This window comes from Python bivittatus, unplaced genomic scaffold (genome assembly GCF_059951505.1).
Source record: "Python bivittatus isolate LINGU-HERP-01145 unplaced genomic scaffold, Pbiv_v1 ctg000110_np1212, whole genome shotgun sequence".
NCBI lineage: Eukaryota > Metazoa > Chordata > Lepidosauria > Squamata > Pythonidae > Python > Python bivittatus.
Genome location: NW_028277045.1, coordinates 988,472 through 1,011,634, shown reverse-complemented (window position 1 = coordinate 1,011,634; position 23,163 = coordinate 988,472). Strand labels below are relative to the sequence as shown.

The 23,163-nt window shown below is 42.1% G+C and overlaps 1 protein-coding gene across 3 annotated transcripts in view; it reads right to left on the bottom strand.

The window, feature by feature from the left end:
• Positions 1–2,059: 2,059 nt before the first annotated feature.
• Positions 2,060–23,163, bottom strand: part of MED13L (mediator complex subunit 13L) — a 150,487-nt gene continuing 129,383 nt past the window's right edge. For all 3 annotated transcript variants that reach the window (XM_088136647.1, XM_088136646.1, XM_088136648.1), the window contains exons 21-31: positions 22,384–22,828; positions 20,672–20,891; positions 18,515–18,703; positions 16,172–16,395; positions 15,167–15,309; positions 13,738–13,896; positions 12,250–12,420; positions 8,752–8,903; positions 5,509–5,670; positions 5,284–5,396; positions 2,060–4,711 (exon numbers count right to left, since the gene is read on the bottom strand). In XM_088136647.1, the coding sequence (XP_087992773.1) occupies positions 4,579–4,711; positions 5,284–5,396; positions 5,509–5,670; positions 8,752–8,903; positions 12,250–12,420; positions 13,738–13,896; positions 15,167–15,309; positions 16,172–16,395; positions 18,515–18,703; positions 20,672–20,891; positions 22,384–22,828 (2,111 nt within the window). In that variant the 3' untranslated portion in view covers positions 2,060–4,578. The remainder of the gene's footprint in view (positions 4,712–5,283; positions 5,397–5,508; positions 5,671–8,751; positions 8,904–12,249; positions 12,421–13,737; positions 13,897–15,166; positions 15,310–16,171; positions 16,396–18,514; positions 18,704–20,671; positions 20,892–22,383; positions 22,829–23,163) is intronic.

Below are 23,163 nucleotides of genomic sequence, written 5' to 3'. Positions count from 1 at the left end.
TTTCAGACTTCCTTGCCTGTTGCCATTTTCCCCCACCCCAACTTATGCAGAAAATAAAAGTAATTTGGAATTGAATCTGGAGCACTGGAAGAGCAAACGAGGAGGAGACAAAGACAACTGTGTCTTTTAATACGTTGTGATTCCTGTTCGTCACCTTAGCGTTGTTTCCAACGGAATCATTACGGTATTTGTATATTAAAAACTATTTCACTCTAAACGGCTTTGGCCTTTTTAATAAGCAGGATTTACAAAAGGGTTCAGTAAATATACATTGGGTCACAAATCAGAGACTAGAATGCGAGCAGTGAATAGAAAGCACTCCTACATTTGTTTCAGTTTATTTAATAAGCCGTGTTTTATTATATCATTGGCTGGGTTTGCACAACACATTGAAAATCATAAACCAGAATTCTTAATCTCCAGGGGCAGGATTCACACAGCCAAAAGACCACAGGGTGGCTGTGTGGCATAAGGCAGATCCCCTACACAGGATGGATAAGGTACCTTTGCATCTGTGAATGAAAGGAACTTCTGCACTAAATTCTTGCAGGATGGGACTGTTAGTGCAACTTCATCGGTCAGAATCTAGGACTGGGTGGTGCTTTGGAAATGATTTGGAGAAAGGGCTGCGGTGTGTATAGGAGCAGGAATGTAGCATCAGTCTGCAATTCTTCAAAGAAGTTGTTTCCTGGGATCCTATGGCTGCAGCTTGCTCTGAGCCTAGAAAAAGATGCAGCTGCTTTAAAGAGTTGCAGAGAGGTGCTTTTCTCTCACTCCAAAGCATCTTGTTGGGATCAAATCTGAAGCACTGGACCATTCTCTCAGAAACCATTTTCGGTAATATCTTCTCTGGCCAAACAAATATTTCAGCTAAGAAGTAATGAGTATTATTTCAACAGACATTGCTGCCTTTCTTGCACGGTGTGACATGACAGCTTTTGCCTCGTCATACAGGGAAATGCTTTGCAAATCCACCTGAAAAGAGCTGCTATTGATCTTCTGCTGTAGCCAGTGAAAAGAGAAATGTGAAATCATGAGTTTGGTGCAAGAAAAGTGTATTTTGATGGCTTCTTTACACCAATCCTTCAAAATGTTTTGCCTTTGAATCCACTTTCAACATTGGTCTCTTTCCTGCAGCAATGTAACTCCCTTGTCTGCATGGTTTTACAATTCTTTCCTAGCCAATTAATGTAGCAATGTCCTGCCAGAAAAAGTCATAACCACAGGTTTTTCCTGAAGATCACTTGACACAATGGCTCAAAAAGGAGGATTCACAAGGCCCTTAGAACTCTCTGTGAATTCTAAGATGAGGACCTACGCATTTTGGAGAAAAGGACATTCATTAACATGATACCCACGAGGAATCTTTTGATACAACTGAATCATGGAATGGAAAGATGAACCTTTTCTGGAACAGGGTTGGATGTCATCCATGACCTAAGCCCTCTATCAGGAAATCCAAACTGAGCGTGAGTCGCAAAGTCTAGAATTTGTCCTCTTGTCCCAAGCACCAAGAACAAAAACTCTTTTCTCTCCATCACCATCACAGCGATAAAGCATCTGTTGATGATGCTACATTAATTGAGACTGAGTTTTAAAAGAAGCTCACGGAGAATTGGTCCCAAATGAGTGGAGAACAGATTACGTGCCTTCAGCATCACCGGCCGTTGCTGAGAAACACACATCAGTATTGTATGTCTTGCTGTTCAGCACAGTTGTATATTTGCACAAGATAGGCTTCTAAGCAGCTGGTAAAATCACTAAAATCAACTAAGCTGCAAACCCACACAAGTTTCAGTAATTCAATAATTTATTCATCTAAAAAAGTGTGTAAAAGTATATAGCTCTCATCCACAAGGTATATATGAATGACATTTAAAATGGAGGTTTTTATTATTATTGGTTTTTCTTTTTATCAAAGTCTTTTTTTAGTGTATTGTACCAGCGATATACTGTAAGATTTAAAATGAACTTCACATAGTTCTTTTTTCTGTTTGTTTTGTTCTGTTTGTTTCAAATTGGCTATATATAAAAGAGGCTCACTGCAAAATGCTCAAGGAAAAAAAAAATCAAACTCTCCCAAGAAATGTACAGCCTTTACATTAAAAAAAGGTTCGGAAATATACATACAAGCATGCTGGACAACCCGTGCGCCCACCCCACCCCCTTTTTGCTCAAACTGTACTCATTCTGATTTCTGCATGATTTCTAAAATTAGAAATTAAAAAAAATAAAATAACTTCTTCACTCTGTAGGAAATCCAGGGCTTGTACATTTCAGATTAATTCAGTAAAAAACCCACAAGTAAAATAATGCATATTTAAAGGGAAATATACAGATTTTCACACTGAAGTACATAAGGTTTTTTTTTCTTTTTAAAATCTATTGCCATTCATTTATTTTGCACAAAAATGTATAAATATGTTACCAGTTTCTCTTAACTTAAAAAAATTAAATAAAAACAACATCAGATGAAAACTACTCCTTATTACCCCTTCCCCATATTTGTGGATTGAGGGTATTTTAATTTTTGCATTAGAATTGGATCTCTAGGGGGAGAAGTAACCCCTTAATAAAAAACAGCCCATTAAAAAGAAGCCAACCCAACTATAATCCAAAATTCAGGTGAATCTTGGGAACAAATAACCCCAAAGTGTTAAAAGATAACTTTACATAGTTTTCCTCACCAAGTTTTTTTTTTTTTTGTATACAAGTTTACAATCTTCATCTTTTAATGCTCTTCAAAAGGCCTTGAGAATTTTCCTTTCTGATTAAGAAAAAATAGTAATGCAATATTTTTAAAATCAATTTTACACTGTATACATTAGATACAAATGGTTTTGATATATCTGATTTTCCTCCTGTACATTGCAAAACTCCTCCAGGTGGGTGGCCTGGAGCAGAGAATAAGAGCAATCCATTTACAGGGTCTTCTTCTGACCAATCCTTTCCCACCATCCATGGGATTACTTTTTTTTCTTTAATAATAATAAATCTGATTTAAACATTACATCGTCATTTCAAGAAAAATATTTAAATTCATAGAAATTTTAATTTTTTTTTAACCAGAAGAAGACAGACTTTTGGAAGAACTTCAAAAATGTTAAAGGGTTCTCCAAGGGTGGCCGTAATGACCGAGCCCCTTCCCCTTTTTCCTTAGAAGCAGCCCAGGCCTGTATCCACTAGAAATGGGAACACCCCTTAGATTTCTCCAATCCTAGGAGTCATTTGAACAATTTAATGGCTTTAAGCTTTTCTTCTAAAAAACAAAACCCTGACACAACATTTTAACCAAGTCAGGCTATTTGTTTTTTCCACCAGTGGTTTTTATTTTCAATATTAATGTAATGAAGTGGCTTTTAAAAATTTCTCTGAAATCTTTCTTACGAAGATTAGTGTGGGGCGGGGGGGGGGGGAATACATACATAATCATTTCAAAATTGGGAGTACCTGAATGTGGATATGCAGGTGGGATGCAGGAAAAATTTCCACATTGATCGAACTCCCCCTAAAACTCCCTTTTCCTTTCAATTTGGTTTCTTTTGGGGGGGGGTTCCACTCAGAAGCAGCCTTTTCCAATTTGGTCCCTTCCAGCTATGCTGAACTACACCTCCCATGATCCCCAGCCCATGTACCAAACAATCATGCTGCTGGTGGTTCCGGGTGATGAGATGCTGGTTCCCAGCACATCTGGATGTCAGATTGGGGAAGGCTGTTTTCATGGGTTCCATAGTTTTCCATTTTCAGCTATTTTGCACTGCATATTGTTTATCTAATTTACTAAAAATCTCTCTGCAGGCCTCCAACTCAATGGGTCCACCAAAAATTTTTTAAAAGGTGACTTTTGAGTTCTTCCTCACTGGCTCGTTTGAACTGTTCCCTGCTCCACCCCACCCCACCCCCCATTTCTAGGCTAAAAAGCAAGAGGTATACCAAAAAATAACCCCACTTCTTGGTGGGATGGAGTTGGATCGCGTGCTGTACCTGGTCCTCTATAATTTAGTAGCCCCTATAAATAAATTAAAATAAAACAATAAACTGAACAAACTTCAGCATATCTCCAGACCATTCATATCTACATGGATGGGTGACAAACGCATTCATTCATCCCAATCCATTCTGACAGGAGTTCCAGGTACACCAAAAATCCCATGATTTTTCAACTAGTAGAATTGGTTCTTCATTGCAGCCAAGTTTATACGATGGTTTTCAGGAACAGCAGAAGCTTTGGGCCACCCAGACTGGTCACAACAACATTTTGCTCTTCTTCGGCAGAGATCCGTGCACGGAAAAGAAAAGAGAAAGAAAGAAAAATGAAATGAAAGACATATTGTCTTCACTGTGGTCCATTGTTCTGTAACGTTCAGCCAGCAAATTAACACTGCCTCAAAGTTGTAATACATCCACTGCCTGAAACACTTATGTTTCATTAGTAGACTCCAAACACTGAAGAGAATTCTCTTGCTTCTTGAGGAAACGGAGCACAGGTCAGGTTCCTCCAGGCTGGGTCTAAACTCTTGCAGGCCATGGCATGTTGTTCAAGTGGAAAGGGAAGGTTGGCTTGTCCTGTCTCTGCTATTAAAGGATGTTCATGATGGCATTGTAGAGCTGGGTGAGCACCACAAAGTGAACAGGAAGGCAAGAACCGCGATCCTGGGTTGCAGGATTACAAGTGAGCCATGACAATGCATTGTACTGTTCCAGGACAAACCTACACCAAGAGAGAAAAGAAAGGCAGGTTGGAAGAAAGGCCCTGAAGGGATCTTCTCTGATCCTGAGGTTCAGCATGGGAGATCAGATTTCCATACAGCCTTTCAAAGATGAAGTGGCACCTTACCAATCAAGGCTGTTCTGTCTGAAAATACGCTGATCTAATTAAGAAGGCTAATCAGAAAGTCCAGCTATTCAATCCTTTCCTCCTTCAACACTGTTTGACAGAGTAAGAATCAAGATGGAAGAAGTAGCAGGAAAACATGAGTGGACTACAAATGCCTAACCATTTTGTCTGAAGCCCATCCCCACCTTAAAATGTCAAGATTGAGACATGTAATAACCACAGCAAGAACCTTTGAAGACATCCTAACTTTAAAAATAGGGAAACCTTGAATTAATGGATTCCCCCCCACCAAAAAAAAAAAGCCCCAAGCTCTTCCTTTATATTTTGCATACACCCTTCAAAACAGCCAATAAAACTTACAGTGAATGTAGATGTTCCAGAGCAGAAGAGTGGTCAAAGACCAACCCCTTGCATTTCGATCAACACAGAACCAGAAGATCAATTACCTTAGGACGTCTGATGTGGTTTTGGAATCCAAGGGATGGGGAACCCTCTGGGAATTCCGGGCAGGAATGAGTTCTTCTGTCTGTGCTACAGAGATGTGATGATGCAGTGATGCCTATCAGGGAGCAGAAGACAAGATTCATGGGACAAAGCAAATAGCATCCTCCCCTGACCCAAACTGGGACAATTTCCCATGCGGCCACCCACTGGGTAATAGCAAAACCAACCTTTAGAAAGAGGGGGCACTGGTTCTGAGCCTGCGGACAGGAGGACCAGAACCACTGAGGAAGGTTCTCAGCTTTGGCAGTGGAAACGAAGTATCCCAGGGCGAGGGGCTGCTGCTTCAGCTCTTCAGGGGCTTCCCGGGAAAGGAGACGCTCACCTTGGCTCTGAAAAATCAAGGTGAGAAGGGCAATGGAGGTCAGTGCCTGGAGCATGTAGATATCAATGGAGGGAAGGTGTCCCTCATTACCAGATTCTCACCCAACCTGAGACACCATGAACAATGTAGCACATTCTCCTCTATGTCATTGAGTCCAATAACCTAGGGCAGGCAATTGCTCCCAGGATCGAAGGGCAGTTGGCCTGAACTCTGTTCAATGATACAAACACTTCTTGTGTCCAACCAACCAACAGTTGAGGCCAAGTTACACCCCTGTGCAAGTTATCCTGCTCTCTTTCCTACTGTACTGTTGTTTTTATCTGAAGCCCGCAGGACAACACTGAGGAAGACAACAAGTCAACAACTAAGTTTTCATCTGTCTACGAGGGAAGTGTGAATCCATATCATGTCTCTTGTCATGGTGGCGAGGTACCGCTTCCCGTATCACAGGCATAATTATGCTGCATGACAACTGCTGGGAACATTTGTGAGACTGTGGTCATACCCTGCCCGTGCATTTCCCCATAGGTAGCTCTTCGGTTCCACTTGGAGGAGAATGCTAGACTAGAGAAAAGCTTAGATCAGTGTTTCTCAACCTTAGCAACTTTAAGATATGTGGGCTTCAACTCCCAGGATTCCCCAGCCAGCATGCTGGCTAGGGAATTCTGGGAGCTGAAGTCCACATATCTAAAAGTTGCCAAGGTTGAGAAACACTAACTTAGACTGAACCTATGGAGCTATATAGCCACACATTCTTTTGCAGCTAAACAAGGGGATCCCATTCATAATGAAGAAATGCCCCATATAAACAACTAAATTAGTACTAAGGAAAAAAAAAAATCCTCCACCCCACATTTTCTCAGTTACAGCCCTGTCTTTTTTTTTTAAATTCCAAATAAGAAAGGTCCCCATTATTTAAAGACAAAGCATAAAGCAGCCAAGGAAAGAAATGCAGGGGGCTCCTTAATGGCGAACAATCCCGTTTTTGCTGTAATCTGCAAAGGTGCCACCCAAGCAATTGTTACCCTGAAAAAGGAATTGTCCCCAAGAGTGAACTTAAACCCACAGCTACTTAGTATGTGGGTCAAGTTAGGATCCCCCTTTCCTACATCATCATGGTCCCCCCAGTCTCAAAAAACAATCCGCCCAAGAGTTCGAGTGGTTTAAACACCTCGGAAAACTACCAGTGCCTCTTACGGAGGGCTCTGCTCAATCTGATTTGCTTTATTCATGAAATCAGCAGTGACCCATTTGACAGCCTGCGGAACATCAAAAGCAGCCCGCCTGCTTAAAAACACAACAGCATGCCAGAGAAGCAACATTTACTTGCAAATAGGAGCAATCAATTATAAAACCCATGGATGAAGGGGTGCCGTGCCTTGACCCCAGGGGAAAAGATCACACGCTGCTACTTTTGTAAGAACAAAGATTACACCTCAATTACCAGTCTCGTGTTAATGGTTAAACTGGTTTGCTCCAAAGTCATTACCCTAGGAGAGGCCTCATCAGGTTACCAACTCCCTGATTACTCATCTCATTACAACAGAAACTACAGTTGTGCAGAATAACCATACGATGTCAAGAACAGTCTTCAAGGATGGTCACGACTAAACAGACATATCCAATCATCTGTTTACTCAAAAGATTTCAGAGGCTGTGTGTGGAACAGGAAGCTGACAGGTGGTTACAGACAGGCAGACCAACAAAGTTAACACTTCAAGGGGGAACAGAAAGTGTAACTTGTGGACACACATCTCTGACTCTATGTACTTGGATTAACATGAATGTTAGAGATTGGAAACTCAGCCCTCCAGATTGCTTTTTTTCTAAGAACATAGAGATTTGGTTTTGTCCACGGTAATAACCAGGACTGTAGAAGGTTCATATTTGCTACCCCAAAGTAAAATCCATACATCACCCATGTTTAAGAAACTAGCTGTGATGATAAAGTGATTTATTTCCCCCACTTTACTGTTACTGGAAGAAATCCATACATTACAAGGTTTTCCTTTAAAAAACAGCATTTTCTTTGGGATAACCTGAATATAACAATTGCCCAACCCTATTAAGTGCCTTGAAGACTTGCCTGTTCTGGAAGGCACTGGGGGAAAAGACAGAATGCTATACTAACCTATAAAGGTGTGGGAAACTTTTTGGGTGCAGTGGGAACACTATATTGTAGGTATTTACTGTTCCTTGTGGTTTGCATGATTTTAACCTTATTATGGCATGCTGATTATAAGCTGCTCAGTTTGGACTGGCACAGAAATCTGAGTAACTAAGTAAATGTTTACTGTTGTCAGGCAGTATGCAAATTCACATATGCATGAATTATCAAGCATGATCAGAATATTCCTATTAACTTTACTGTCATCCTCCATTCATTTAGGAGCAGCAAAACATTTTTCCTGACGAAGAGGCTTTCCAATGTTTGCTGCTGCTATCATGTTTAACATGTACCACCCACACATTTTCAAGGCAAAGAATAAAGGACATGCATAAGAACTACAGAAAGGGACTCTGTCCCATCTTTTGACATTATGCTAAGATTTTTACATTTATAAACCCTTTCCTTCTCAATTTACATTTTAAATCAGCTTTGACATTGGCACCAACTCCTTAAAAGCCACTTTCAGGGAAAATTTGAAAAAAACCAACTTGCTGATCTGCAAGCGCCTCGGGCTAAGAAAACAAAATTTGCATTAAGATGGTAGCACCTGCAGAGTTAGCGCTCTGAACTATACAATGTTATCACGAGCAAAAATTCTCTCTTGAAGAAATCTACGGAATCTTAAATTTATCCTGCTTTGAAAATGAACTCCTTAATGTAGATTACGCGGGTGGGGGAATAAGGGGAGAACCACCACGTTCAACATCAAAACTATTTTTTTCCTCCAAAAGAACAGCAGTTCTTGTAAAGCTTTTCTCAACTGCGTATCTTTTGCGTGGCTGGAATTACAACCTCCACCACTATCACTAAGTCAAAAGATGCCCCTCCCCAAAGGGGGGGAAAAACAGCAGTTTTTCAGAAGCTGGAAATAGCAAAGATTTCTGAGCATTATCTGGCATGGAGATTATGAGCACTTACCCGGCTGTGCTGAAAGGAGGGTCCTACTCCAATTCCAGGAGAACCAGGAGAAGGGACAGGAGAAGAATTTGGGGATGAGTGAAGGTTCCCAGTCATCAGGATGCCAATGTCATTGTCCATGTCATCCGGGAATGGGAGGTCAAACATGTCATCTCAAAGAGGAAAGAAGAGCAAAAGAAGAGATCAGTATTATTAGTTTGTATGTGCTGTGTCTGTGTCTGTGTGTGTGCGTGTGTAAGTCAAGCTTGACTCCTGGCAACTGCCTGGACAAGTCCCTGCAATTTTCTTGGCAACATTTTCAGAGGTGGCTTGCCTTTGTCTTCTTCTTGTTAGGGATGAGAGAGAAGGACTGCCCCAGGGTCCTCCAGCTGGCTTTGCGCCTACAGTGGGACTAGAACTCACAGTACGCTAGCTCCTAGCCTGTTGCCTTTAACTACTACATAATATCCATACCTGTTGTTATTTTATCCAAGGAAAAGTTCTGAAAACCAGGGTCTAGATAGACCTGTTTCTACTTCTGCTAAACAATAGGTGCTGGCTGTGGCTGAAATTAGCCTCAAAAGTATCCCTAGAAACTGAATTAGAAACCTAACCTGTGAGTCAGCACCTAAGATGACATTTGCCAATAACTAATTTACTCCCAGGTGAATGCTACAAAGTGTTACCAAGCTGTAACATCTATATCCAAACTTTTCTGTGTCCAAATACTCTGGATTTCTATTTATGGCTATTTTTGAATGGAATCCAATTTCCAAGTCAGGTACTGTAATGCATTGCAATGATTATTTCAGATAAAGGAAATTTTCTAACTGAATGAAAGTGAGGGGGAAGGGCCTTTAGGGGAGAGGGAGGAATTCAAAAACCATTTATTTATTTATATAGATCAAATCTGTCACTGCCCCTCTCGTTAAAAAGCGACTCTGAGTGGTTTACAGAGAAGGTAAAATCAATTAAAATACAATTAAAAACAGTCTTTAAAACTATGGAAGTTTGTGCCAGTTCTTTTGCAAACCAGCAACTGCAGCCCAAAACATGTTTGACATCAGTTTGCAACAGAGACAAGAACTTTTTGGACGACATCAAATTAAAATTTTTATTACATATTTTTGACTACTTTTTTTCATGGCTATTTCTAAGGTCCTTCTTTTCTTATCCCCTCCCGAAGGCGGCGGCAGCAGCAGCAGCAGCCTAGAGATTTAGCCAAGTTTATTAAGCTGGCATCCTATGTACTCATGCTTTACAAATCTTAACAACGGCTACGCTTGGCATCACCCCCAAGGTAGAAGCAAGAAAACTAATAGCTTTAGAAGCTTTTATTATTTTTTTTAATAATTAAACACAGAAAAATGAGTTGAGAAAATTAAATCTAACACCCTGTTGGAAAACACAAGCCATTGGACATTACTCCAATTAGCACACAAAGCCCTAAAGGCCCAAGTTAATGCAGGTTAAATATTTGTCAGCCTAGAGTTTAAGATGGGGATTTGGAGGCCAAGAAGAGACAGCAGCACGTATGGATTAAGAGGAAGTCCACTTTGTAAGGCCCACTGAATTCCAGCAATAGATCAAAGAGAAAGAAAGAAAGAAAGAAAGAAAGAAAGAAAGAAAGAAAGAAAGAAAGAAAGAAAGAAAGAAAGAAAGAAAGAGGGAGGGAGGGAGGGAGGGAGGGAGGGAGGGAGGAAAGAAGGAAGGGAGGAAGGGAGGAAAGAAGGAAGGGAGGGAAGAAGGAAGGAAGGAGAAGGGGAGAGGAGAGGAGAGGAGAGGAGAGGAGAGGAGGGGAGGGGAGGGGAGGGGAGGGGAGGGGAGGGGAGGGGAGGGGAGGGGAGGGGAGGAGACACTGTCACATTACAACATGTTTCTCAGTAACCCCAAGTATCAAATTCCTCCTATACAATTACATAGTATAATCCAATATTCTAATATAATACATGGTGGTGATGGGCTATCTTTTTTGGTGTGGGTAGGGTCTTAATTTTGGTTATAGATTTTAGGCATGAGATTGTGGCTTACAACTGAGGGAAAATTCATTTCTGTGTTATGTGCGTAATGGTGTAAGCTGCCTAGAGTCCTTGTGACTGGACGGTATACAAATGCACGTGTCATGTAATTAATATAATAAATGTGATGTAACACAGAATACTATTGTGTAATATAGTATGTATGTATGTATATGTGTATGTGTGTATATATAGCAGGGGGGAATTGCCTGCACTTAATGTAAAGCTAAATGTTACTGTAGTAATAACAAATCCTCCATGCACAGGGGAGCCGTGCCTTTCCAGTGCTACTTCCTGCTCCTCTACTTTCTAAGCACTCTTTCTTGCTCTCCCACAAAGCGAGTTGCGACCACCCCATACAACCCCCCAGCATCACTGGGAGTAGGGTGGTATAGTCATGTAATGAATCATTATTATAATTACTCACTACTGTTCACCTCACTGCCCCTCTCTCTCTGGTAGACCACTCCCAATACAGTTCCATCCTCATTTATGACAAGGTTCCCAAAAGTCTTGCGCTCAAAATCGTCAAAGTTGCAAGAGCACAACTTGGTGCTGCAAGCTGGAATAAGCACCAGCCTTAAAAGGCCAGAAAGACTCTCCATCTGAGGCTCACGCGTCGCATTGATTCCGTGCAGACTGTGACGGGGAACATTATGATGTGGCTGTTAGGAGCATGACCCCAGCAGGAGAAGGTCTCCAGGACTTATTACAACTCATCTATAGAACTCTCAAGTTCTATAGAACTCTCAAGCTTCCTTAAAGAAAGGCTGGGAGGAGAACAAGTCATAACTTCACCACTTCAAGCTCTCTGAAGGGAGAGAAAGGTTTTAATTATTGCTAGCCTTTATTAGAAAACCTTTCTTCCAGAAAAAACAGCCTGATGTAACGTGCCGAGAAACTCTCAGTAAAACGTACATAAATACATGTATATTTTGCAAAAGGCTTTGTAATTCCATCGTGAATCCTTGGTGGTGAGTTAGGGTTTTTCGCTGGCTCTGCCTCATTCCTACCTGCTCTCCCACCTGCCACAGGAATCTAAACTCTGCAGACACTTGCTAATCAGGCTCAGTTTAAGCAATCTGTGGTTTATTCTAACCACGGGGGGGGGGGGGGGGGAAGCAAGAATAAAAGAACATGAACTGCTTCCCTGACATGTTTCATTTCAGGAGAGAAAAAGGTTTCAGCTCCTCCATAAAGACCATTTGTATCATTCTGTTTTTCAAGCCGACTAAGAAGATAGCAAGGCAGCTCTCATTCAACCAGAAACCCAGGAACAGATTAGCTAAGGGGTCAGCTGATCAGAAAAGGCAGTTCAGCGTTTCTGGAGGCCCGTTTCTCAAGAAGTGACAAGAAGCTTCTGTACTAAAGCTCTTCATCCACATGACCGTATTGTTCAAGGCATAAAGGCATCAGCGTTCGCCCGTTGACTTGCCGCTGAAACTCCCTGATCGTGCACCCAAGGGGAAGCCCCCCTCTTCCCCAGCAGCCATTAACTTACCATTATTGGGGCTGAATTCGCTGGGGTAATTTGCAGGGGCAACCTGGATGGTAGCAGAGGTGGGAAAAACCAAGATGTGCGTACAAGAGGCATCCTGCGGAGTATTCAGCTGAGAAGACTGCAAGTTCAGAGCAGTGCTGCGGCCAAACACAGAGCCCGTGGTGACAGCATCTTTCGAGAGAAGAAGAACAGCAGGGCTATCAGGGGGCAGACTGACTCGGACACCATCTACCGGGTGGGGAGCGGGGGAAATTCAGATGGCCAAGAGCAGCCTGGCCACGGACGAGAAGAAGAGCTCGATGATTCTCGCATGCTCCGATCCTTTCCTTAAGCTGCTGATCCAGACAAACTGGAGTTCCTAATTCTACTTCAGGAGCCCACTCGGGTCATAGTGCTTTCCAAGACTGAATCGAGACACTAAGAGTGGGCTGGTGTTGCTGTAACGCTAAACTACGATGGGTTTAAGTGAGCAAATCTGAGCACGCAAAATCTGAGCACGTGAGAAAAAGTTTCACACCAAGTCACAGATTCACCGTTATCACAGCCGCTGTTCCAAATACCGTAGAGCAGCGTTTCTCAACTATAGCAACTTTACGATGGGTGGACTTCAACTCCCAGAATTCCCCAGCCAGCCTTGCTGGATGGGGAATTCTGGGAGTTGAAGTCCACCCATCGTAAAGTTGCTATAATTGAGAAACACTGCTATGGAGGAAAACAAAACATTTCTACTGGGGGTTGTTTTTTCCCAGAAAATGTTTTGTTTTGTTTTAAAATTAAGATAAAATGTTACAAGGAGATCTTCTGTCTTTCTGAGCCCGTTTGCCTTTAACATTCAAAAGCAAGTCTCTCAACACTTCTAATAGGAATATTGGGGGAAAGGGTTCAGTTTGTATACAAAGAAATTGATTAGACTGAAGAGACAAATCCCTCTTCAGGCATTCATTTGCAAGCATGGACAGTTTTAAAGCAGGTGGAACACGGGATGCATACACTGGTCTCCCTCCTTTTGCTTCTGAACCTCCGTGCGCTCACCCAGAAAGTCTGCTAAATCAGAGCTCTTTTTACACTTATTTGAGCACAAGTAAATGTCTAGGTGAAACTGACCCTGTTTTATTAGAAGTTTGGATCATGCAGAGTGCTCTACTCACATTGACACTAGCTAGAGTTTGAAGCTCTCTATCTGTTCAGGGAAATGCCTGAGCAAAGCCGGTACGTGGGAGCTTGGCCCACATCTGACCTTCCCCGTTTTCCAAAATCTGGATGAAGAACAAGCTTTTACAATTTTTCTTGCTATCATTCTCCCACATTCTATTTTTCCAGAGTGTTGAGTGTCTGCTACAGTACTTGGACAGATGCCTAGTTAGATGGACACACCACTTTCCAAGCAAAGCCAAATAATTGGGGGTGTGGGTAGGGAGGCAGGGAAGGGAAGATGTTGGTGCAGCTAAATCCCACTAAGTCCACGGTCAGAGAGCTGTGCATAATTACCTGGCATCACCACAAACGACCCCTGCGGCTCCATGGCAACCAAACAGGCGCTGAGGATGGAGGGAGAATCTGCAGAGGAGATGCCACACATCCGACACACCTCCTTCAACTGCTTACTGATTGTCTGCAGGGAGCACTCCCCAAGCAGGATGCTCCAGTCTGGAAAACAGCGAGGGAGGGAATGCAGCTGCCATCTGAAGAAGCTTCTCCCAACCAGAAGTCAAAGCAGAACTATGTTTTAGCCCAACTTTTGTGGGGAAAGAACATCCTTGAGGGCCATGACTGACAGTGTTCCATGTTCTTATATATGCCTTCCCTGTACAGTTCTGTAATCACATCTTGTTTCCTTTAGTGTCATTTTCAAGTTCATCGTCCTCATATGTCAAAGCCCACATTTCTCCATTACTTCTCTTAACCCATCTCTTCTTACCATCTCTGCTTTGCATTTATTTTCTACATCTTCCTCTCTTTTCTCTAATCGGACTCTCTTTGGTCACAGGCTAATAAGATGCTTCCACTGTACATGCTGTTAAACACGTTAATCACATGGGAAAAATGCCAGAGTACATTTACCCTCATGGTTATCTAACAGCCCTTCCCTTAATTTTTTTTTTTTCGTAGCAAGAGGAGCATTTAGCAGTTATTTTAGCAACCAATTATTATGTCCTACTTTGTGCCCCAAAGCTCTTTTTCACACCTGAAACACTCTGGAAGTGATCAAAGCGGGGCGGTTCAGATCCCAAGCATTACACACCTCTAATTTTTGCCCTTCCCCTCATTTCATGCAGGCCTTCAAAATGCGTGGAGCCACTTCGTTTCTAAACCTTCAGCCCAAAAAGACTCAAATATAAAAACACTGCATCCACCGAAGATAAAAGAAATAAGCCAGTTCAGCTCCCTTGCTTCTGCGGGATTAGTAAAGGTGGAACGACGAAACTGCCTAATCTTCAGCCCCCTCCCTTGCAAGGTTTTCCATTCTCATTACCAGGATGACATTGCAACATCGCTTTTTAGACAGCCTGGCTCCAAAACAAGACATTTTCTATTATTTCACTAACGCGCTTTCAAAGGATAGTCTAGATTGGCAGTTCCAGGTCAATGTGAGTCCTACAAATGCAAACCAGACAAGTTTTGCAGAGATCCTAAAGGGGGAAAGGGGAGATTCTTTTTTATTTTATTTTATTTTATATTTTATTTATTAGATTTATCTCCGCGCATCTCCCCCTAGATGGGTTGAAGGAAACCACAGCTTATGCTTTCTGTTATGAAAATTCCACACATGTCTAAGCAGGTGAATGTGTGGAGGGATAGGGCTGTGTGTCTCAGGATTGTGATTTTCAAAATAACCTATCAACAATCTACTTTGACAGTGCCTCAAGTTTCTATTGTCAGACTTAGCAAACCGGGAAAGGTTTTGTAGCCCAGATACCTTTCAGCTCCCCGTGGCCAAGCCGCCCAAGGCGCCCGATCACGACTCTCCAGGGAAGTGATGTCATCTGGATGATCCCAACGCACCATTCCCAAAGCTTCTGCAAGCCAATTTTACGCGATGAGACCTTGCACCTCCGTGATCTGGAGGGGAAAAAGCGTAGGATGCGTATTAGCACTTTTCTTGAGACTTCTGCCCTGGATCAAAACTTAACCCCTGGACTATATGATGCACCGTGATTTTTCAATGAACCATTGACCAAGAAAGCTGTTTTTTGCTCGATTACTTACATGAGAGTAACATTGCTTCTTTCCAGTTAGTGTAGAACCAAAGGTTCAGAACTGTGACTTAGTATAATGCCTACCAGCTCTAACCTTTTGCTTGCATTGATTGTGACTGATGGATGTTTTCATTCAGCAGTTATCAAGAAGCCAGAGGTCCTCTGCTTCTGTTCTAAACCCTCCCATCTGCAGTATGGGAATAGTAATTCTGATTGGCCCCAGAGGCCCATTGTAAATAATGGGTGAAGCATCTCTATGCTGTAACACAACAGTCTTTTTTTTTTTTTTTAACGTGGAGCAAAGCCTGAACCTGGCCAGAGCAGCTGTCTTTGAGATCTCAATGGCATTTTGAAGGAGTGTCTCCCATTTTTTTTCTAGCGGGATATAAACCAGTTACACAAATCTGCAGGGAAGTTTATTTCTTGTCACACAGACAATTCAAGAGAACCGTAATGAAACACCAAGGTGAGCATACCGAACTTCCTAAAAGTCAAGACAGACCAGCAGTTCATAATGCCCAACAGGGTTTCCTCCAACTCTTTGTGACTGAGGAAAAGAAATAACTTTGTCCTCAAACCTACTGAGGGCTCTTTAATTTAAATGCCAGTAACTGATTCTCCCTGCCTCCCAAAATACTTGAATGCAAAATATACAATCTGCTACAGAGCTTATGAAGGAGCCTAGAGTTTGCAGCTAGTTTGTTGGGGGTTTTTTTTAAGCCTACCTGTTTGGCAAATCGATGTTGACAATGCAGGTTTCCAACAAGTCACCATGCAGGTCAGTGCAGGAGGCCAGAAGCCAGCGCTGATCGTGAGAGAGACAATACCCAACAAAGAGCACGTTGTACTTCTGGCTGGCTTCGCCAAAGGTCTCCCCGAGCTCCGTTTGTTTGTCTTTGATAGGTGCCAGGATAAACGGAGGGGAGTACAGCTGAATGGGACTCGGCCGCTACAAAGAGAAGACATTACATATGGAGATATAAAAAGAAAGAAAAAATGACAGGTTGTCCCCAGCTGAAAAAGTGAAGTCAATCCATCAGGCTTTGGGCTGATCTGCCATCTGCTCAACTTCTAGTACTGAACTTGCTAATGTTGTAAGATCTATATATTTAGTATAAGCATCTCAAGACCAAGTCACATTCTTTGCTGGACCCAGAATGCATGTTGGGCCAATGTTCTTCCTCCACTCTTTTTAATTCCTCTTCTTCTAGTGTTTGTTGCACTGCAGTTTCTTACTGCACCTGAACAAGGACCTGAGGATTTCAGCTTTAACAAGCCTACAACCCATGGCTGCTCCTATCTTATAAACTCAAGATGGGTGCCAGACCATAATCCAGTTTTTTGGGTTTGGATGAAATAGGATCCAAACCCTGGAGGGAGGGGAGTTAAAAAGGGTGGAACATGGGCACATTATGCATTCTTGCTTGTCTTTTCTTATTAAAGACTGGCTGGCAGCGATTCTCTCTAATTAAGACGCTGGATGAAAATACTGTCAACCAAGTTAGAGGTGATCATGCTGGCCACCGGTCTGTAGACATTCCAACCTGATAAGGTGTGCAATGGAGTTATATTCTAGCTCTCAGGTTCATTATTTATACTACTTGGCAGTTGCTGCTCTAACCAAAAAGGAATGTTGCTCTCCTAAACGTAGGGACAACAGATGTATTCTGATGATGCAACAATTATTTTGTTTATTTGGGTAAACTTTAAGAGAAGTATAAGGGCTTTAGTGGAGGAGGAGAAGGAGAAGGAGAAGGAGAAGGAGAAGGAGAAGGAGAAGGAGAAGGAGAAGGAGAAGGAGAAGGAGAAGGAGAAGGAGAAGGAGAAGGAGAAGGAGAAGGAGAAGAGGATGATGAGCAGGAGCAGGAGCAGGAGCAGGAGCAGGAGAAGAGGAGGAGGAGGAGTTGTTGTTGTTGTTGTTGTGGTTGTTGTTACAATCAACCACTCCAAAATGAAAAGTATGGTCTTCTCAGGAAGACTTAGTTGCCATAAACAGCAAAAGCAAACTGAGAATAATAAAATTGGGTATGTTCCAGCTTTTGTAACTGTAATTGTAAACCTTGGTGTAATTTTTCAAGTCTCTGGAAGCTGGAGAGAACAAATCAGATCATTACTGCCAAAGCTAACAATAGTGCCAAGTCAATTCTGGACCTTTTCCATTCTAAAGGGGGTAAATATATACCTGCTGCCAATCAAGCTTTTTGACGTTAAACTGTATCTTAAATGTTGAACAGTGCTCAGGTTTGAGCCTATAATGATCCAAAGCAGTGTTTCTCAACCTTGCCCATTTTAAGATGTGTGGACTTCAACTCCCAGAATTCCCCAGCCAGCATGATCTAAAGAATCTAGGGTGATCTAAATGATCTAAAGAATCTAGGGTGAATCTAGAGAGACTTGGGAGTGAGAGACAGAGAAAGAAAGAAAGAAAAAAAACCTCAACAGCCCAAGGATCTCCAGTTGGAAGTGGGGACAATGCACTGTCTTGACCTCCACAGAGCTAACTTGTTTTGTACATGAAAAGACACTTGGTAATCTTGGGGGTGACCACTGGTTTGGCTTTCTCAAACAATGTCTCCGGTTACTGCTATACAGGTCACTTGCTATGTCTTCGGCTTTGTGGTAAATTGAGTCCAAGATTGTGATTTCATACCTGGTTGGTTGGTTGGTTGGTTGGTTGGTTGGTTGGTTGGTTGGTTGGCTGGTTCGTTCGTTCATTCATTCATTCATTCATTCATTCATTCATTCATTCATTCATTCGATTTATACAACCACCCATTTCACAATAGTGGCTCTAGGCAGTGTATAAGGGTTAAAACAACAACAGCATCTAACCCATGATGCTCAGGGTTGACACAGTAAACCCCAAATCATCCAAACCACATCACCAGCAGAGCTCACCTAGCCTTCTGGCCCAAAAGCCTGGGGAAACAGGTCTTCAGAGCCTTACGAAAGCCTAACAGGCTGGGGACCATCCAGATTGCCATTAGAATGCTGTTCTACAGAGAGCTCTGCTACTCCTTCTTTAGAAGGAGGGGAACATAGAGGCTTTGCTGGGTGACATCACTCACCTCTGAGTTCTTGAGTGTCATCTCAATGCTGGCAGCTGGTCCAAAACCAGTCAGAGACTTAATGTGAATCTGTGTGGGTAGCGGTCGCCTGCACTGGCAGTAGACTGAAAATGCCAGAGATTTCAAGTGCTGAATATAAAAGATCTGCTCGTCCTTCAGGGTCTGCAGCATGTATTGGCAAGGCACAATCTAGAGAAACAGCCAAGCCAGGATTAGAAAAATAAGCTAGGTATGTTTGTCCAAAATATAGAGGCCTTGCTATATCACTCAGTTGCAGCCATAATACAGAGCATTTATGACCCCTTAAAGATCAACAAATGGAATATAGCATACGTTATTGCAGAAACGTAGAAAGGTAAAAAGGCCAGACACCAGATGAAGAAACTACTCAGGGCAGTAAGAATAACTAAGATCACCTTGGGAAAGGAAATGCTATAGATAGTTATTTGGCGTGTATCGCAGCTCTTAAACTGTTCTTCTACAATACAGCACACATTTTGCAGCAATCTAGGGAAAACTCACTCAAACTTGTTTGAGATGCAATCATTACAATGATCCAGAGATAATCTGCTATCAAGAAAAGAGTGCTATTAGTCATTCAGAAGCAATTTTCATTAGTGTGCCTGATGCTTTTCCAACTCTGCTGTCTTCATGACAGCCTCCAAAATGCAAGTCCCTTTCAGAGAAGTGACAGTTAAGTCTGGTTCTCATAAACAACAGATGTGATAGGAAATGTGTATCTGGATTGTTTCACTTCAAATTGTAAATAGGAATTCAGTGCAATAAAACCCTCCTTTCTGCAGAAATCCAAAATAATATAAATGTTTCCATATAGATGAAATAGATGCCAAAGAGAAAATCTTAGCACAGATATCTTCTGTAATATTCATTTTCAATATGGAATATTTTTATCAGCTTCCAATATGGAGAAGCTCTGACCATTTTCTGAAGTATTATATTGCAGGTGCATACCTATTATCTAAAGTATTATATTCCAGACTTGAATTTACTTTCGCAATTGCTTTTGAGAATTCTGCTTCAAAGTCTCTTTTCTTCACTTCACAAAGGATAAACCTTAAACTGACTGCAACCAGCAGCTTAAAACTTCTTGGATATAAAAAAACAATCATGTATTTAAATTGACCATCTTTTTCAGAGACCCTTTTCTCCTTGTCTAGTCACAGAGAAAGTAGAAAGGTATTAATCTCATCATACGCAGCCACATTCACAAAGGAAATAGAAGTAGCAAAACATCCTCATTTGAATAGTGATGCGTGATTATTATGCAACATAATTATATGAGAAGCATGGCATATTTCTTGTCCCATATTACATAAATGTGATTTTTGTTCCCAAGGCTCAATAAAGATGTGTAAGGGATGCATTGTTTAAAAAATAACTTGTGCAAGTTGTGTTTTCAGGATGAATCTCGAAGAAGAAAATGTGCTACATTTAATGCATCTTATCCATTTACTCCATTCATTCAGCTTATGTACCACTGAAAACACAGGCCTCCCAGCAATTTTCTACAGATAGAAACATCCATTGTAAATAACATGATGACATCCATGGCAGGAAAAAAAAAGAAGAAGATCCAAACAACATTTTAAAACATCATGGAAGTGGGGTACAATCTGCAGCTTCTCCAAGGATGGCTGTGTTGATTGGGATCAGAGAAGGCAGTCCTGCAGGCATCTGAGTATCCATCTGTTTGGGCTTTACAGGTCAAAACCAGCACTTTAATTGCACCTGGGAACCAGTGTAGGGTTAGAAGCACAGTGTAATTGGTTCTCACTGCAATGTTCTGGTTAATGAATGGGCCCTTTGCTTCGGTACCAAGTAAGGTCTTTAGAAGCAGCTCCACATAGAGAGCACTGGGGTAGTCCAGGCTGGTAGGGAGGAGGGCATGAATTACTGTGGCAAGCTTGTTGTATTACCCTCTTGATTTCTATGAGCAGTATGCCATCAGCTTGAAAATCAAGCTATCAGTACATGATTGTAAGACACAGAAGAACCAGCAAAACTGTTCCTTGACCCTGACTCAAAATGACCAGTTCCTTGACTCAACATGTAAGACTAACGCTGATCTTCAGCAGTGGCACACATTCTTCTTCCAGCCAATGTAAAAGACATCTGCCTCTTTCGAGCAAAACTTACCTGAAGAATGAAAGAACTCCTCATGTTTTCAGGGAGGTTGTCCAACATTTCTGTGTAACAGCGCATCAAGCTCAAAAGCCAGAAACTGGCAGAAGAAGATTCCTCTTCTGCAGTGTAGGTGAAGGGATCCACCATATAGATGACAACAGCCGGTGGGTAGGCATGGCTGTCCGCAGACTCAGGTTCTGTGGGAATTCCTATCCTCTCCCTCTCTGCAGAACTACAAAAAGAAAATTTATCACATTTTTCCTATTCAGTTACAACCCATGTGCTTGAGAGTACAGGTGCACAAAACTGGAATCCAAAAAGGTCCTGAAGATCCAGGGTGGGCACTCTAGGTAAACCTCCTGGTGGCTCCTTAAAAGAGAGACATTTTTTTCTGGGCCTGCATAGCACCCAAACAGGTTCGGGAAATATGTATGTGAGTTATGGAGGTGTTATGGAGGACCACAGATCATCTCCCTGCTGCTTTATCCATAACTCAAATGGCTACTTCTCTGAGCCTTCACAGTTTACCATACGAGTCTGGGAAAAAGTATGTCTCCTTTAAGCAACTGTTGAGAAGTACAGTGAGAGTCTCTGTGCCAGATCCAAAGCATATTTAAACCATTTTGGACCCAATACTGCATACTTCAAGTGGATAGGTTGACAACAGCAAAGGGAGAGGTGGCCTGAAGACAACTGACCTGCAGTTTTAAAAAAATAATTAAGAAAGTATTAACTTAGTATTAAGGATTATCTTGGCCAAACCTAAGAATGGATTGAAATAGGGCACAGGCTATTACCCAGCACAAAAATGAAGCACACTTGCTGAAATTAATAAGTTTGGGTCTCTGCGTTATAGAATTATCCAGTAATCAAGCTTGAACAGAACAAACTTTATTACAGTCAGTGACCAGTGCCAGTAACCAACTTTTGCTACAACAATTACAAGACCAGCAGGAGGCAGTACATGGCTGATTTCTTCCTTATTGGAACTCATCAGACATATGCGGCCCGCTCTATTTCTATGGGGTTCAAACCCTCTACCGGGAGCTAATCTCATGGACCATTACGCTTTAGATGACTATATATACTGCATTAGCTTGAGGAGATATCCAGGTCCTGGAGCTCAGGAGCATTTCAGGAAGGGATATATGGAATCTACCAGAATGGTATGTAGCCTCTATAACAATGGATGTTATGTCTACAGACAAAGCCCATAAAATCACAATTCCATCAATTCCGTGGCCAGGATTACAATGCACATCTAATTTAACCCTAATCCTCAGTGCAGAGAGGAAAAACCTGCCCATCATTTCTCTAATTGGGATAATGTTGAGAAGAGGCAAGATACTGAAAACTGGGATGTTCTCCTGGGAAGCAAAGTATGATTCAGAGTACTGAAGTTCCTATGTAAAGCCTGTTAGAAGAAACAAAAAAGCAGTACATCAGTGTTGTTCCCTTCCTCAGGATTATATGGGCATGATGTACCTTTGCAAACCTCCCATATGGAACTACCAATGAGAAGACATTGAAACAAGCAAGAGGTATGTTCTCCGATACTCAGACTAACTTATCAAGGCATCCTCTAGAAGGTCAGGAGCACAACTCCCAGAATTCCCGAGCCAGCAATTCAAGCAAAGAAGTCCCAATACTTATGAAGGTGGTTAAGTAGAAGGAGGTTGGGATACAACCTAAGAGAGCACCCAAACTGAGAAAGGTGGACTTACTTTTCCTGCCCTTCCTGTGGTTGCTGTGATGAGATTTGCCCCGCCTCTGCATCTCCTCCTGGGACTGTGCTTCCCTGGGGTCTCTCTGTGGGAACTGCCCCAGAAGCTGGGTTTTGACCTTGAGGTAGGCCTCCACTGAACCCTGAAGAGGAGGTAGTGCTTGTCTGGCTAATACTGGATGCAGAGGAGGAGGCTGACAGCTGGGGCACTGTGGTCCCCGGGGCTGTACTGGTGCCCACCGGGAGACCAGTGGTCCCATTAGTTGTGGAGGTGAAAGAAGTGCCAGCTGGGGGAGCTGCAGATCCAAGACAGGCTGAGTTGGAGGAAACTGATCCTGCATTCCCAGATATGGTTTGCTCCAAGTTTGATGATGGTGGAGGTGCAGTTTGGTGTTTCGGTGGCATCAGCAGGCTGCTATCAAGTTGCAAAGTAGCTAAGTAAGGTGCTGAAAGGACAAACAGAAGCAAAGACTTCAAAGTGATGTACAGAAGTCCCACACCAAAGCCAAAATACACTAGATAGTCTATGTTTTCAAAATAGCAAGAGTGCAGAGAAATTTTGGTTGCAAATATTTATCAACTACTTTTGCAGAGTGGGAGGAAAAGAAGCAAAGGGAAGGATGGATTTGACATGTCACTACTAGTTCAAACTGTGGAACAAGACAGACTCAGCACATAAAATGTCCAACCTGTGGTTTGCTCTGGGATTACACAAACAACCAAGTGTCCACTTCCATTTATTAATCAGCAAACAAAGAAATATTGCTACTTTGCAAACCTT